The sequence below is a fragment of the Ischnura elegans genome, chromosome 1 (assembly GCF_921293095.1).
Source record: "Ischnura elegans chromosome 1, ioIscEleg1.1, whole genome shotgun sequence".
Lineage (NCBI taxonomy): Eukaryota > Metazoa > Arthropoda > Insecta > Odonata > Coenagrionidae > Ischnura > Ischnura elegans.
The window spans coordinates 73,440,137-73,457,737 of record NC_060246.1 but is presented as its reverse complement, the minus strand read 5'-3'; the positions used below and the strand labels follow the sequence as shown (position 1 = coordinate 73,457,737).

The window sequence follows — 17,601 nt, the reverse complement described above, 5'->3', positions numbered from 1 at the left end:
TTCCTTTTGAGTCTTTTCGATCATGATTCCTTTTGAGTCTTTTCAATCATGACTCCTTTGAGTCTTTTCGATCTTGATTCCTTTGAGTCTTTTCGATCTTGATTCATTTGAGTCTTTTCGATCATAGTGATTGAATCAATTGATTGAATCACTTATGTGACTCGAGTCAAAATGATTGAATCACTAAAATGATCGACTTTGCCCATCACTAATTGGAATGGATCCGTGTATTGATTTGCTGGTAATGCCAAAAAATACTGGGAATTGAATAAGACTCACATAAACCCGTAGAGTAGTTGATATCATATTTTTCTCTTCATTGGCGAAATGTAGTGAAATTATGGTATATAAAAATGAAACATGAAATTTTTCTTTACATAGATATTTGCTGAAGTTTGGTCTTCCAAAGGAAACACAGATGCCGTCTGCCCTATCCATGCTGTGATCTGCTCTGACCTATCCATGGACGACCCCAATAAGGGAATCATTATTGGTCCCCAGCTTTCAATGCCAACATCTAAATCGGTAAAAGTAAACTACGATCATAAAAATAACATCACCCGTACGGTAATGGGCGTAAGTATTTGGAGGAAAAGCTCTCAGAACAAGCATGAACAAGAGGGATAAACAACTTCTGCGGAAACGACGAAAATTGGAATGTAATATGAGATCTCGTGTTGGGTCTCATTGGCTGATTCCAACTCTAGCTTTTGTTTGCATGTTTTTTTTACTTCATTTGCAACTTTTGATTTTAGAAAGAGTATCACAGTTTAAATTAACTCCATTTTAAATTATTTCATTAGTTAACTTCCCCCATTTATAATGCTTACGATAAGTCAAAATTCTTGTCTCTCCTTTTATTTTAGGCAATATATTATTTTTTTATCTTTCATGCTTTCGTGTATAAATTTAATATAATCATATTCATCCATGTCCCGTCCCGGTCCCGGCCGCGAAATGTAGAAACGAAATGGATGTAAACAGTTGGAACTAAACTCAGGGTGGAAACGAAATCGGAGCAAAAACTAAAGTAAAACTCTGGGACGTAACGTAACCCAGATAATGTTTCGCACCGGAGGGACCACGTGCTTCATCTTAGACACTCATTTTTTACCACTCAATAGGGACTCATTTTTTTGCCAAACGCGTTTACGTGAACGCAAACTGGCCATTCGATTTTTAAGCTCAACACCACAAGTATGCCAAACCGAGGACTCCTCCTCTGTGGTCGAACGTTAAGGGTCGAAACTATTCTCTCTTAGCTGCCTCCACCCAACCTTTGGGATAGAAACTTAACTATAAGCAGCGGAGATTCGATTAATTTAGTTTCATTCCCGGGATTAAAGTTTCGTCCCAGGTCGAAACTAAATTTAGGCCTCGTATTTTCGTTCCTCTTCGGATCGAAACGAAACATTTTCGTTTCGTTTCACTTGCCATCCCTGTACCTACTAGAGCACCCTTATTGCCATAAATACTTAACTTATATAGTAATATTAACTCTATGCTTTTTACTTAACTTTTACTCCGAGGGAAGCCATTAATCTGAACAAAAGCGCTGAATTCCGCGCCAGATTTCACCTACCACTCGGCCGGATATCGCGAAAAACGCGTCGCGACGCACAGTGGGCAGAAATCGAAAAAGCTGGCCAAAAATCAAAATATCGACAATTTACTTTTGCACCAGGCATACCGTATCATCATTTTAGAATGGGAATGGGATGGGGGATTTATAAATTATGTTAATTTAAAAAAATATTATTTTAATTTTTACACCCCTACCAAAATTAAATAAAAATCTATGAAATCTAAAGAGCGCAATTTTTACGAGTTCAAGTTCAACAAGTTCAATGTTTTTTCTTCAATCATTGAGATAAAATTCATAATTCGGAAAATTTTTAGGATATATATTTATAATATCATTATATTAATTATTTAAGAGCGAAATTTTGTATGATTCATTGTTTTTAATATATTTTAAAAAAGTTTAAAATATCATTATTTTACGTTATTTTTTACCCAATGCTAGGTTGTAAATAGTTACCGCCGCTTGCCACTCCTGAGATATTTACACCAAGAGTTAGAGAGAAGTCTATATTATTAGACGCAAAAAAGAAAAATCTTGCTCCAACTTGGCCGCCTACAGTTATTTCGTGGTAAAGCTATATGATGTCGAGCGTTTCTACGCCCCGTGACCCGCAATACATGGGGTAGGTACTCGGGAGCTAAGCGTCTCATTGTCAGTCCGTTTGAGAAACTCATTTTTCTCTAAATCTTAGATTGGTTGAACGTATTAATTATAATTTGCTGTGTCTTCATGGTATGTACGTCTTCTGACTGTTTTACCATCGGGTCTTTGCGCGGAAGGTGCGTTCGGACGACATTAAACCTAACGGTTTGCGCCCCCCTAGGCCTTTGTCCACGTCTGCCACCCCTTAATGTAACCAGATTTGTTCTTTTACTTTGAACATGTGAAAATGTTGCCATTCTACAAATTGGGGTTTCCCAAAATATGCCGTCTATGCGATTGGCTCGCTAATTTCTAGCCGAGTGCTCAACATCAGTCTCCCTTAAGTGTTCCTTGTTAAAGTTTGTGCCGAAGAACATTAACAATGCAGTTGCCCAGCTATGGATACAATGAAAGTGATTCGCTATCAGATGAAACTTCAGGTAAATTCTAAGAGTTCATTCAGTAATATGATAAGACAGATATAGAGCATTTGATTCTCAAAAATATTCTAATGTAAGCAATTGGAAGTTTAAATTTAAAATTTGATATTTTTTGTTGTTGATATTTATTTAACTTGTCTTAAAAATATAGTGGAAATGTTAACAGTATTTTTACTGCATGTAATTCACTTGTCAACTCGGTGGATTTTCTTAATCATGAGTTTGTATCCTATTTTTGCTTGACATGGAAAACTGTTAGTAACCGACAATCCTAATAGAGTGCTATGCTCTTCCAGGAATTTCGGAGGACCTAATTACCCGCATCTCAGTAGTTTTGAGAGCTGTATTAACCGCAATTGGAGTAACAAAAATTGCCAGAGGTGGTCTTCCAGTGAATAGCGAAAATATTTTAGAATAGGAGGAGTTTTTATCCTCTGGCTCAGAATTCCCGCCTTTGTTTTTGAGCAATCAGAAATAAAATTATTCGTTAATTATATTCTTCTCCATTACTACGCTTCAACGACCAAAATGTCAAGTTTAAAAGACTCAATAGCAATTTTCAATCATCATTCGCCTTATTAAAAGCTATTAGATACCTTACACGTTGTTAACAAGAGAAGTAATGATATATTTCCCTTATCAAATATTCTACTTGCCCCTGACAATTATGGTTCTCGCATTTTTTACTATTTTCAATTTTTATTGCCCTCACAAGCAAGATTGTGGACTAAATCATCCTAAATAACTTTTATTGTATCCTTACAATAAACAATTCGGAAAAAGTTTTTTAATTATGTAATAATTAAACCTAGAGTGATTTTTGGCCAGCTTTTTTTATATTTCAGCCCACACTGTGAGGTGTGAGGGCGCCGATAAATGTCCGGAAGGATCACGGGAAACGCGGAAGGTATGAGCGACGCGTGAAGAGCGAGGGAGAGAGCGAGGCACGGGGAAGCAGCAGTCTGATACATTCTGTGGGGGTGAGCGGATTGCTGACGAGGCTGACGAGGACAGAGATACGGCATGTGACGATTAACGCCACATTAGTGGGCGTGAGATGAAAGGGTAGGAGGAGGGTAGATAAGGTCGCCTCCAGAGACGGAAGAATGGACAGGAACCACAGGAATGAGTCTTGCTCAAATTGACTCGGCACAGCTTGGCGTCACTCAAAGCGACTTTGAAGTCGGCATCATGGAAAGAACCCGAGGGAGTACAATGACTTGGCGATATCAATAGCGTAATTATGGGGGGATGAGGAGGGTAAATACACCCCAAAGCGTTAGGGAAATAAAAAATATTGAAAACTATTGTCTGTTTTCCCCGTTGTGATGATTTCCCGCGGAATTTCCTGGTATGCCCAAATTTTAATCCCTCCCGAACGCATATTCCTAGTTACTCCACTGAGCGACATAAATGGCAATTTAACGAGGGTGGACAGAAAACCTCTCTGAGCGAAGGCAGCACGAAGATCTGGTCGCCGGCATCGAGGTAAGCTTTCGAAGGCCTGAACCTTGATTACGCGGAACAACATCACGCCGATTAGGAGGCACGTACACGCTAAGAGAATATTTTGACATAAACATATTAAATGTAGCGTTATTCTATACGTTGATTCATTATCGTATATCAATACAGAGCCGAGTAATACTCAAGCAAAATAAAATGCTGTTTTTCGGGAAGCTTGTATTTTTTCTCCAATGCGGCTCACATAACAGGATTTCAATATTGCTCAGCCAACGCTACATTTTCCAAGTATCATATGATGAAACAGGATCTTGGAATCTGCAAGCATGTCAGACTGACAATGATAACCGCGGAGTCATGAAAAAACATTTTCCGGCATGATCCCCAAAAAGTGGCGTAGCCAGGAATTTCGGGTGGGGGGGGGGGTCCACACTGGGGGGAAATTTTTTTGAAAAACAGGGTACATACTAAGTAGAGGGTTCAAAACTAATTTTAGCACTTTTCATGACCGAAAAAACTTCATTTTTCAAAGATATATTTTGTGAATTCATGATTTTTCAATATTTGGTTTTCTTTTGTGATTCAATTGTGCTTTCATATTTCGGGGAGGGGTCCTGACCCCCCAGCAGTGGCGCCGACTCCATGGGGCCTGAGGGGGGCCCGAGCCCCCTCAAAGATTCGTTTGGGGGGGGCGGAGCCCCCTCAATATTTCAAGAAAATAATTAAGTTATATTATGCTTTGTGAAATCACAAAAATATATTGGTAATTTTTATTTCCCATGTTTGACGATAGTTACCTTTTAAAATAAATTCAACAATGCGGTAAAACAAATAATTATAAGGTGAAGCAGGTTGACTGAATCAGGGGGTGTGAATCATGATAGTGTTTCGGTGCTGCGACACACTTTGAATTTAACCTCTTCCCGGGGCAAGACCTCGGATATGGGCCCCCCCAATATTTTTTATAAGTTGGCGCCCCTGCCCCCCAGACCACCTCCCCTCGCTACGCCACGATCCCGAACACCCTTAACGAATCTACACACTCATCTTGAACTTATACATGGTCTACAGTATCTATTTACTCTTTCATTCCTATTTCCAACACTCCTAACTGAAGCAACCTCGCCGCCCAAGCCATTAGCATATTGCAGCGGGTATTTTCACATTATATCCTGATATTCCGAATACGCACATGGCACCAGAACATTAGTGACAAGGTTTATTGAGTAGATACATATTTTGACGTGTTCCAAGTCATAGATGTTAGATTCCCACCAGCATACATTCAAATTTTCTCAAAACTTCTTGCCCGCACACAGTTTTGCCACAGTGCTTTTTTATTTTAGCCTGCCAACACATTTAATGCACACAATTTTCAAATATAAGCCTCCCCCCTAAAAATTCAGATTTTTTATAACTCTTACTAAAAGTTACTTAGAGGAATCATATTAAAACTAATATAAAAAAGCGATTACATTTTCTGACACGACCCTATTTTTCTTGAGAGGTGACGCCTTTCCGGCCGAAATTAAGCACTGCTTTGATTACGTTTCGACTACTCGACTCAGGGCCTCAGGCCGCCATAACCTGGGTAAGAGGCGGAGTTGGTTCAATACATACTGGGATACTGCGATTTGAAATCAACAGCGCTGAAACCTGAAACCGTATGATCGAGAGTTTTCCCAGAGGAAAGGGTGTTCATAATTCGGGAGACGAAGGATTTCCGTTGTCACGTGGGGACGCAAAAACCAGAGTTCCCGCGGGGGAGGGGAAGGATTGCCGTTACCACGACAGGCTCGTTCCCTCCAAATGATGGGTGCACTGAAACAACGTGATTGGACGCCGGCAGCCAATCGGTGCTCTTGTACCAACGGCCAAGGCCACGGGACTTGAGGACACTCACAATTAGTGCGCAGTTCTCCACAGTTCTGCGCAGTTCTCTTAGAAACCCCCGCGAGCGCACTTATTGTCTTGAACATTTTTCCTTGCGGACCGAGAGACATTATCAACCGCGAAAGCGCCTGTATGCTAGCGCATAATGAAACTCAAAATTTAGTGGGAAGTTTGCGTACCAATGGACCCAGGGATATATTCAAGAATTCTGAGCCTCCTCGAGGAAGGCACATCACACGACCTGCGAATGAGTGACAGCGGACCTGACGGAGCCCCAGAAGCTCTTTTGACAGTGGACAGAGAAAGTTCCTCTAGTATGTCATTGAAATGTACCCCCGACTACGTTGGCACTTCTGAAGATGACACGAACAGCATCAAGAGTGTTCCGATAGCAAAACAGGTATGGGTATTTGGTTGGCCATATCTTTTAATGCTGTTTTAATAATGACTAGTCGGAGAATATGACTTATTCTTGAACCGTTCCTATTCCATCCTCAGGCACCAGAATCGCAAGAACTTGCAGTTTCTGTATATGATCAAGAGACGTTGGAGAAAGGAATCCTACAACATTTGGATGAAGCCTTACCTAAGGAAAAAGTGAGAAAAATGGTTGATCTGCAATTGAAATCAGAGCAAGCGGAAATGACGTAAGTTTAAAATCAGTATCAAGCAAGGAAAGACTATATAGTGATCTTCTCGGTGGCAAATCGGTCACTCTATGTGTAGTGTATTTTCTCGCTTAAAAAGTGCGTGCAATCACTTGTGTACTTGCGTGAGTCAGCCATAACAATTTTCACATTTAGGTAGTAATCACATTACATGCGGCGGATAAAATCCTGGATGTTCCGGGTGACGATTTTATTTTTAAATTTAAACAGATTTTGGTGTTTAAAGGGTGCCTCGATATCCTTATGCTGATTACATACGGAAAATCTTTTCAAAGTTAAATTTCGTGACCTCTTAATATGTCATCCATCATGGCGAAGCAATGAACGTATGCAACCAGCTCTACAAAAAAACCGCAAATATTATTATTCTAATAGCGACAAACTTCCATTCTAAAGTTCATTTGAATGTAATTTGCCAACACTAAAGGAAAATCAATACTGGATATAATTTAGACTATTTAACAGTACTAAATAATTAAATACCTCTACCCGTCTGCACTTTGGCAAGAAAAGAAATGTGTAAACTATCGCAGTGATCAGAGGCGCAACTAGGAATTAAGGCTAGGGTGTGGGTTTAGGCGTCAATATTACTTACGGGTGTGGTGGTATTGCATACCCACCAGGATAAGCAGGAGTTGCCGGGGCCCTCCTCCAAAAAAAATCGAAGATTAATGGTTTAAAATGGCGAGTTTTACGGCTCTCTGAGGGATATTTGATAAATCTTAACAATATTCTATGAGTAATACTGGTCCAAATAAGTAAAATGGATTACACCTAAAAATTTCTCTGAGCATTGGGGGGGGGGGAGGGGGGGGGCGGGTTAATCCCCCAAACCACCCCCTCGATGCGCCTCTTGCAGTGATCTGGTCTGTAGGGTTCTTTACAGCGAACTTCCATTTTTTCTTCACATAAGTGGTAGTTTGCGGTAGAGTACCCAATGGACTAAGTCTTTCCAAAGCAAAACTCCGAGGTAGCCCTGACCAGGAGGTAAACATTATTCGATGAGGAAGGATACACATTTTTTTTCAATTTTTAGATTCCATCAATTTGCTGTAAACTATCTCTGCATGACGAACACAAATATTTTTTGGTAGTAAACCATTGTACTTGTTTTAAATTTTTATGGTATTATTTCGGTTTAAATTAAAAACAATTTAAAAAATGCATATCATATTTATAAAAAAATTGTGAAAAAATCCAGAATAACTACTTCATTTCCTATTAAAAATACTACTTAGTATTTATCAAGCTTCTTCCTATGGTATTGAATAATGCAGTGACAAAGGCATAACCCGGGTTCATCTGGGTAATCTGGGCAGAAAGTTGTGATGGTCCTCCTAATACCTGTTGTATGACATATATGTCACCACTTTTGTTTCCACCAAATTCCTGCATTCGACGAGTAAGAAATCATGAAAATGATATTCGGGGCGATTCGGTGTAGGTGGACGTAAGGCAGGGCCTGCTTGTGCTTCCAGTAGAGAGCGTATCAGTTCTATGCAGAACAGCACTGTTTTTTGTGTCTACTGTCTTTTTGATGTAGTAAGTGACTATTTAAAACAATCAACTGAAATATATAGATTGCTAATTTATCATACCCCTTGACCAATTAATGCTCACAGGGGTAATATCCCAACGTTTGATCACCGTGATGAATGCCTCTCATGTATTTATTGTTAATAACAAAAGGTTCCAGTTTCAATTTCATAATCCCTTTTCTGTTTTGGACCTCAAGCAGCTGGCTGCCAAACTCAGAGGTGATTCATCATCCTTAATTTTATGGGAGTCATTTCTTCGGGGATTCCCTACTCTGTTTGCCCATAATTTCCCTGTTCAATATATTTATTTTTCCAGGTGTTCTCTAGTGATTTTCACTCTGATGGACTAATTGTCTAAATTAACAGAATGGCCGATACTATCTAAGCCCTGAAGTAGTTTATGTACTTCATTTCCTACTTGCCACTGTCCTCCTACCTCCTTGTCTGCAAACCCTGACTAAATCAGCATTCACATTATTATCCCAGATGATTCCGTTGACAAATACAGTGGAACTTCGTTAAAGCGAGTACGGGCTATTGCGAGATCCCCGCCATTACGAGAGTTAGCCAAAGCACCTTCAATTGACCCTATGATTAGCATTTAAAAAATTCGTTTTTAAGGGGCCATTATGGTGTTTGCACTCGTCCTAGTGAGAGTTTCCATCTTCGTAAAACCTTCACCAAGAGTCCCTAGCCATTGCAGAAAGGACTCCAATCCTAGCGGAATAACTTCAGTAGTATGAATTCTGCGCATGATATTACACAGATGAAACACGACTCTTGTACAGCCTACTCCCCGACAAACCCTTGCGGTACAGCTTGTTTCTGGCAATGATGCTTCTAGAGACAGGAAATACTGTGTTAAAGATGGCATAAACTGATGCTGTGCTTTTATTTAATTTAATTTTTAAAAAATGTGCATTCTTTTTCATGTTTCACAGTCACTATTGAGAATGTTAAATCAATTTATTCTTACTTTTAAGTTTTCTTGGCCTTAGAGTCCATCAGATATGCTTTTTCATTTCTTTGTTGCATATATTACCCATGCGTGTTATATTAGTCACAGTTTCTTGCAGCTAGCTTTTGTTTTACTTGTGGTACATAAGCATAATATGTGCGTTATATTTTTCATGAAATAATATCAAGTTAATATCTTCCCTTATGTTACCAAATGTTATTCGAATAGATTTTACTGCAGTGCCGTAGATACACTCGGTTTATTATTTCAATGACGTTGCGGGCATAAAACTCAAAATGGAACTTTTTTGAAACAACAGCAATTTTAATCACAACATTATGCTTACTTTGCAAACTTTTTAGAGTAGCTAATGAAGATATTTCATTTTATGATTGATAAAGTCTTTCGAGGCAGGATCGTTCTACCACCGTCCACCATTTTCGACTGCAGAAACAAAAGCAATACATCATTTCACTTCCATGAAACGCACAGGAACAATTGAACATACGCCAATGGAAGTATTTCAGGTATTAAATAACCGTGGTACAGTTTTATCAGTACTGCTTGAATTTTCAGCGAAAAATACCAAAATAATAGAATGATCAAGTAAATTTACTTAGTGCATAGAAAAGTGGCTTTGTCAGTTATGCATGATTTTTTATCAGTACGACGCTGATAAATTGAATGTCCAGTTGAAATTAAGGTAAGGAAATTTATTGATGCAAAACAACATGGCCTTTTGTCTGGATTTATGCTTAAGTTTATCGGATAGAAATGTCTCCGTTGCAACATCAATCCTTTTCCTATATAAGAGTTGACAATAGGTTTGTTGGCTATTATTTGCTCCTCCCATAGCAAAGTGACAATTTGGTATATCAAGTGTTTATTTGAGCACTGGGGGGTCTCGTTTAATCGAGGTTGCACTGTACATTTTAATTCTGTATTTGTGCCATTTTCCTTTCATTTACTGACAGAAAATCAGGGGAGCTCTCCATTATATGCCATTGATTCATCCAATGATAATTCTGTAGCATGTGAATAAATGACATGCAATCCGTCTTGAAAATGGATAATCATAGGCCTGATTTTGAATAATTTTTCCTCTGTCAGGGGCTCATTTTCCACAGGATTTATTACAAAATGAAGCGTTAGCAAAATTCCATGAAACCCTATCCCGAGTTGGTACTGTGAAAAGTAGATTAAATTGAATATATATTTTCCTTTATCCAATAATCCTGAATTATTTTCAGCCTAAATGTGCCTGTTTGGAATGATAAAACAAGGAACTTTTCCAATTCTTTATTCACATATGTTTCCTGAGATAATTTCACACAGGAAATATCATTTGCCTTATGTTCGGTTTCTGGTTTTTGAGGGAGATGGAATGGATACTGTGGAGGGTTTTACCATACATTAAGTATACACTTACTCTATGGTTTTACTCAGAGTTAAAATCTCCATTGCTGCCAGCATTTTATTAGATTCCTTATGTACCGTCCTCAGGGCTGAGAAAGATTCCATGTTAAATATTGTCCTGTACTATATCTGCCTTCACCCTGCTGGAGCTTGTGAACAACAGACACCCCAACATCCAATCACTGTTGAAACTGAGGTCTATAGACAACTGCCCTTCTTTGATGGCCTGATATACGCGAAGAATTATGGCAGCTTTCCCTCTGAACCAGCCACCGGCATCAGCAGCTTAACGCACGTCCCCTTACTGCCGGATAAGTTTCCATGCAAGCCATTGAATGCTAGCAGCGCATTTGCTTACTCCTCATTGGTGTAATGACTGCCCTGACATACGAGGTATTTGAGGTATGAAGTGTCGAGCGAGAGAAGTTTCACTTTGAAATACAAGCGAAATTTGAGACACGAGGAACGGCCGACTACCATACTTCACACAGTAAAAAAGGCAAAGACCAGTGAAGAGAAAAGCAGTGAAGAAATTAAAGCATAAAGTAGCATTTAAGGTTTGTGTAAGTTACATTTAAGGAACCAAAATTCAAATATACTTAATGAAAGGGAATGTAAAGGTATGAAACTGGTTTTATAATTTTTTATAGAGTATTTGTCATTTATTAATACGCTCATTTTTCTTATTGAAAAACAAATAACTAAACCAATTGTGGTAGCATGTTAGCGGCTTGAATGAATAAATGGCATTTTAATTAATTTCAAAGGGGACAACTGCATTGAGATACGAGCAAATAGACTTATGAGCAAGGTTAGGGAACGAATTAAACTCGCATCTCGAGGTATCACCAGGAGGTATCATGGACAATCTTAAGCACAGCATCTTTCATAATCCTCAGAGGATGTTAGATAGGCAAACATCAGTAACTCAGGATATAAAAACCTGTGTAAAACCTCTGAACAATCAACCTATCATTAGTTCGCCTTGAAAATCACTCTCCCATTTGAGAGATCCAGGTTTGAATCCTATCTTAAGAAAATGGATATTGTTGTTAGGATTTTTTTTCATTAGCTACACTTGCGGATGACTCCATGAAAATATGTCGCTGACTATTTTGCAGCAATTGCCTGGAATCATCATTTTGAAAATTTCTTTCATGCTAATTTAGTCGCGCGTATATTTCAGCATGTATGTAACTAAATTAATTTCTATCAATTTTTTACATCATTTCTTTGTATATGAGATAACATAATTTTCATGCATTAAATGTGCTATTTTGTATTAATTTTTTGCAGAACTATGAAAAAAGAAGTTATAAATAATGAAACTTTTCCCAAGAGTCTTCCAAGTAAAGATATCTTGTCAGATTACAATGAAAGCTTATTACTCCGCCGAAAAACAGATCAAGATTTATCTAAAATTTCTGATATGCAGGCCAAGGCAGAAACTTTATCTCGGAATAGAGACCAATCCACACTACCCAGTTCAGGAAATGATGCGGTAATCTCTTTGTATCAATGGATTCTAGATGGATAGCAATGTTATCCTTAATGAGATGTATGAACCTTGATTCTTTCTATCCTTCAGGCCAATGAGTGCTCAGCTGGAGTTTATTATGGTGATTATGAGATGGAACTGCTGTCCTCAGATAATGATTGTGGCCGTCCAGTGGAAAATGTGGTAACTGAGCTGCAGAAAATGATTAATCTTGAAGATATAAACTCTAAGATTAAAAATGGTGGCTTTACGCCACTGTTTTTTGCAATTAGGGAAAATCACTTAGAGAGGGTTAACTTTCTTATTGCTCGTGGAGCAGATGTAAGCCATAAGGCCATTCACGGCTTTACACCTTTAAGTTTAGCAATCTAGCTAGGCTATTTAAATATAGTCAACCTCTTGATTGCAAATGGAGCAGATCTTAGTACTAGAACAGATAAACTTAATACACATTTACACCTGGCAGCAGAGAGTGGTCATCTGGATATAGTAAATGTTCTCATTGAAAGGGGATTAGATGTTAATGCTGAAAATGATGATCGAGCAAGACCTTTGCATTCTGCAGTACAAAATGGTAATCTTGGGATAGTTAAAGCTCTAATTTCACATGGGGCTGATACTAAAGCTGGATTTTCAGGCGCAGGTAACCATAAAATGGATGTGAACGTTACAGCCTTACATCTTGCAGCACAAACTGGTAGATTGGACATTGTTAAGGCTCTGCTTGAAGCAGGAGCAAACGTTAATGTCAAAACAGGTGACAGGATTACACCTCTACATTTAGCATCTCAATATGGCTCTGTTGAGGTAGTAGACATTTTAATAAGAAACAAGGCTAATGTTAATGCTAGGGATTATGAGAATGTTACTCCTCTGCATTTAGCGTCAGAACGTAATCACTTTGGAGTGGTTAAGTCCCTTCTTCTCATGAAGGGAATTGATGTAAATGCTAAAAGCCACAATAATACCACAGCGTTACATATAGCATCTCAGAATGGTCACTTAAAAGTAGTGAAGCTACTAATTGAGAATAAAGCCAATGTTAATGCTAAAAATGATGAAGGATTTACACCTTTACATTTAGCAATTCAGCAACGTCATTTTGAGGTCAGTGATTTTTTAATCAAAAATGAAGCAAACATTAGCGCTATGGATGATCAGAATTGGACTCCTTTGCATAATGCAGCATATAATGGTTTTTCGTTAAAAATAGTAGAGAGCTTGATTGCCAGAGGAGCAAATGTAAATGCAAAGATGGATAATGGTAAAAGAGCTCTTCATTTGGCCGCTGAACACAACTACTTGGAAATAGTGAATTTCTTGATTAAAAATGGAGCAGTTGTTAATGCTCTAGATAGAAGAAGGTGGACTCCTCTACATTGTGCAGCATATGATGGTAATTTAGAAGTTGTTAAATCTTTGCTTGACAAAGGAGCAGACATTAATGCTAAAACAGAAAGAAGTACTACACCACTGCACTTTGCTAAAATCAATTATCATGTAGAGGTGGTTGATTGGCTATCGAATCAGGGGGGAAGAAGTTCATGCTTATGAGCGAAGCATACTTCAATGCTAGTGCTGAAGCAGGTAGATATGTTTTACCATTACACTTTGCAGAAAGACGAGGAAACTCAGGAGTCATAAAATTACTATAGTTGTTTGAGAAGTTGTTTAAAGCTATAGCAGATAATAATTATTCAGAAATTGAGAGTTCCATTAGAGGTGGAGCGATTGTTGATTCAATAAACGTGGATGGAAGAACACCATTGCACAATGCAGTCTATAATGGCCGCATAAAAGTTGTGAAGCTCTTGCTAGAAAATGGAGCTGATGCTACTAAAGTCACTAATAAAGGTAATACACCATTACACTTAGCTACTTCCAAAGGTGATAAAGAAATGATTGAAGCTTTGTTACAACTAGTCAACCTTGATAAATTGAGTGATTTTGTTAATGCTGAAACGGTAGATAAAAGTACAACATCGTTGCATATTGCTACGGAAAATAGCGTTTCTGAAGCTGTAAAATCTTTGTTGAAATATGGTGCAGTTTATAACATCAAAAATAAGGAAGGTAAAACACCACTTGATTTTTCTCGAGACCAGAATATTACTAACCTATTGAAATTAATTGATGAACTGTTTGAGAATTCAATGAAAGGTAATGTTGAAATTATCAGTAAGGTTAAAGCAATAAAAGCTGATGAGCGCATAGCTGTAATGAATTCTCGTGATGACCACGGCAAGACATTAGTCCAGGTTGCTATCACTAATAAACATTCAAACTTTGCAAAGAGATTGTTAGAAACATTAAGAAGTCCACATCTGAATTTAGAAAATTAAGTGAAGAGTTTAAGTTAGTGCTCTCTTACATGAAACTATGATGATGTTACCAAGAACAAGGGCATTAAAAAAATTACATCAATTATTTACCTTACTGCTTATATTTGACTCGGGAGTTGATTTAGTAGTAACTTTTTTTACATATTAGCCGCAGGAGAGAGCAGAAGAAATTCTGCATAGTAAAAAGCATTACACTAATTGTAAGTGGGAAATCTCATTCTTTTAGAGCATACAATTTCTAATAAAAAATTGTATGCTCTAAAAAATCAGTCTAAAAATCCTAACTGCTGTTAACGACTCCCTTCTAATAGATTTAGAATGATTCTATTCAATAATAAGTGTACTAGCTGAAGTCTATATCCTCATTGAAAATGAATCAGAAGTATTCATTTTGTCCTTGTATTATGTCTTAATGACAATTAATTCCATTTTTATTTGTTGTTCATGAGTGAATTTACCTTGTCCATGACCTTGTGGAAGTGCTACTCAATTAGCAGTCCATGTTTCAACTTCTCAATTTTAAGAAATAAAAGAAAACAATAAGTAATAAATGATTTTCTTTGTTACTCCAGTGATCTTGTGTGATTTTACGTTGTGCACCAGAACAGTGTAAGTGACTCTGAATTTGAGTTCTAATTGTAAACTTGTTATAATTGAGAAATAAAAGAAAAGAATGATAATCAAATGTTTTTCTACGTATCTTTTATTCAATTTCAGTTTTGTTATCAACATTATTTTATAAGTATTAAGTATATGTATATAATTGCTACAGGTATCTACTCTTTACTGTGGGATTGTATGACTAGTAATATTTAAGGAGTTGCAACTCCCTCTATTCACTCAACCGCATTCCTGTGCGACTTGCTCTTCAGGCAACATGCGTCTGTGTGTCTCTCTGCAGTACACCTCTAGTTCTTTGTGTTGTTGGGAATTCATTTTCTGTAGAATGCGTGTTTTCTGTAACTTGCCAAACAATCACTGAGATGTGGTATTAACGTAACAGAAATAAGTGTCTAAAATTTTATTTCATGATAATTAAGAACAAGTCGTTATTACACTATTATCCATGTTAATTGTTTTTTTCCATGTTAATTGGGAATGGGAATCTAAGGAATGATCTCTTACCTCATTCCTTAGATTCCCATTTTCTTGTCTCCTCTATTTATTCATCCATTGCACCCTTCCATTCCTGCCTTCGCCCCACCTCCTCCACTCTCCTTTTCTTCCTCATCCCTGACAATGAGACTGTAACAACTCTGTGGAGTTGCGTGTGTGTGTGATGGATAAAGTCACACAAAAGTCATATTTGGCATCACTAACCATGACCTTTCATGAGGTAGGTGTCTAAGTCACTCTTGGTTGGCTAGGCAACTGAGGTTACATACTGTTAATATGATGACACCTATAGCCAACTTCCTGGCAAAAGTAGCTCAAAATTCTGCATGGACTATCAGAGGAAAAGACAAAATTTCTTAGGAACATTACACGAGAAAAACCATTTCCATGGCTAAGGTTCAAACAGCAGTCAGCTGTTATTCCGACTGCCATGAAAAGAGTGGAGCAAAGTTGCAGGGCCATTCCCACCCATTGTAATTTCCCTCTTTGCATATACACCCATGCCTCGCGTAGAGCAATTTCGACTAGCGCAAATTCGTTCCTCGGGGAAACATCGCAACGCGGCGTAGCCTAATTAAAAAACTAACGCTCTCATGATAAAACGTGAGATAAATCGTGAATTGCGCTAAGTACACGCGAAATTGGTATCATTTTACGTATATTAGTAGTATTGCTTGTGTCAAATATTCTTTTTTGTTTATATATTAATCGAAATCATTTGCTATGCAATGGCCAAAAGCATTATTCGTCATTGGGTCCAGATCAGTCCTACCGAAGTTAATTATTTCGTTTCCTTAACAGAATGACAAAAGTTAATTTAGATTATTATTTAATCGTGGAGATAGTGGAAATGAGTTTTTTTTTTAGGAATACGGTTTATTTTTGCCGTCTAAGGTTATCGGGCGATTGACTTCCATGAGTTAGAGGGTCCACGCTTATGCCTTCAAGGTCATCGGTATTCACGGAGGAGAAATGTAGCGGTGGCCGACTAGCGTATGAATAGCATTAACACATAAAAGGGTCCGCTCTGGAGTCTCAAACACAATGGCTTCATTCCCTCGCTGCCGGGAATTAAGGCTGGGGGGATTTAAATGGAACTAATACCGATGTGTGTGGGGGTATGGAATACCCACCAGGATAAGCGGTAGGTGCGATATTAATAAATTGCGGAATTTTAAGATAAACGGTTCAAACTGGTGAGTCTTACGGGTTTCTGAGGGATATTTTATTAATCCTTACACAATTCTGTTGGTAATATCAACCCAATTAAGTAAAATGGATTAAATTTAAATATTTCTCTGAGGGGGGGGGGGGTTTAACCACCAAACCCCCCCCACCCCCCTCGCTGCGCCACTGCACTCAGCATTCGTTGGCCCTCTGCGTCTCAGGAACTCAGTGCAGCGGTAGGAGGTGATTTCGATAGAGCCATACAGAGTTAGAACAATGGCAAGAAAATAGGGATACTGGTAGAAAAATCATGAAGTTATCGAGAAAAACCATAAACCTAGAAGAGAAATTGAAACAGGTCAATTGATTTGAAAATGGATAGCGTCGAAGGGATATTGCGCGGAAGTATAAACTCACGATGCTTAATTCTGAATAAAGGCGAATTTAAAACATCAGTGACCTCAGCCGCACCAACTTCAACCAAGCGGTCAACACGTACGGAAAGTTCATGGTGAATCTGTACAAAATGACGTAATTTTAAACGGCAAACAAGTATTTTCAGTGCGGCGATATCAGGTGAATCTGCAAATGTTGATAGCGCAGTCACTGCAACATTTTCTGATGAACTCAAGCTGTGATTGAAATTGGCTCCTTTCCCCCTCAGCTAGTTTTTAATGTTATGTTTGTTACACATTTACCACACGTTCTCCCCGTGTACTCATTAGGACATTGTATGACCAGAGGTTCTACAAATTTATTGTTTATTTTTAAATTTTACATAGGCTCCTTCCGCCATTTAATAGAAAATGCCTCCCCACATTATAACACGACTTGATATCCATTAAATAATATTGAAGTTGGGGAAAAAATTATT

General features: G+C 38.1%; 3 protein-coding genes across 3 annotated transcripts in view; 2 read left to right on the top strand and 1 right to left on the bottom strand.

The window, feature by feature from the left end:
- Positions 1-17,601, bottom strand: part of LOC124154651 — a 238,672-nt gene that overhangs the window by 141,767 nt on the left and 79,304 nt on the right. The gene's annotated exons all lie outside the window — the stretch shown is intronic.
- The window catches only part of LOC124163521 (ankyrin-1-like), a 39,708-nt gene continuing 28,105 nt past the window's right edge, over positions 5,999-17,601 (top strand). Inside the window, exon 1 of the mRNA XM_046540491.1 lies at positions 5,999-6,424. Within this exon, the coding sequence (XP_046396447.1) occupies positions 6,206-6,424 (219 nt within the window). The 5' untranslated portion in view covers positions 5,999-6,205. The remainder of the gene's footprint in view (positions 6,425-17,601) is intronic.
- Positions 12,254-13,845, top strand: LOC124163536 (putative ankyrin repeat protein RF_0381). Its single transcript, XM_046540509.1, has one exon. It carries the CDS (start codon positions 12,757-12,759, stop codon positions 13,654-13,656), a length of 900 nt encoding a protein of 299 aa, XP_046396465.1. The 5' UTR covers positions 12,254-12,756; the 3' UTR covers positions 13,657-13,845.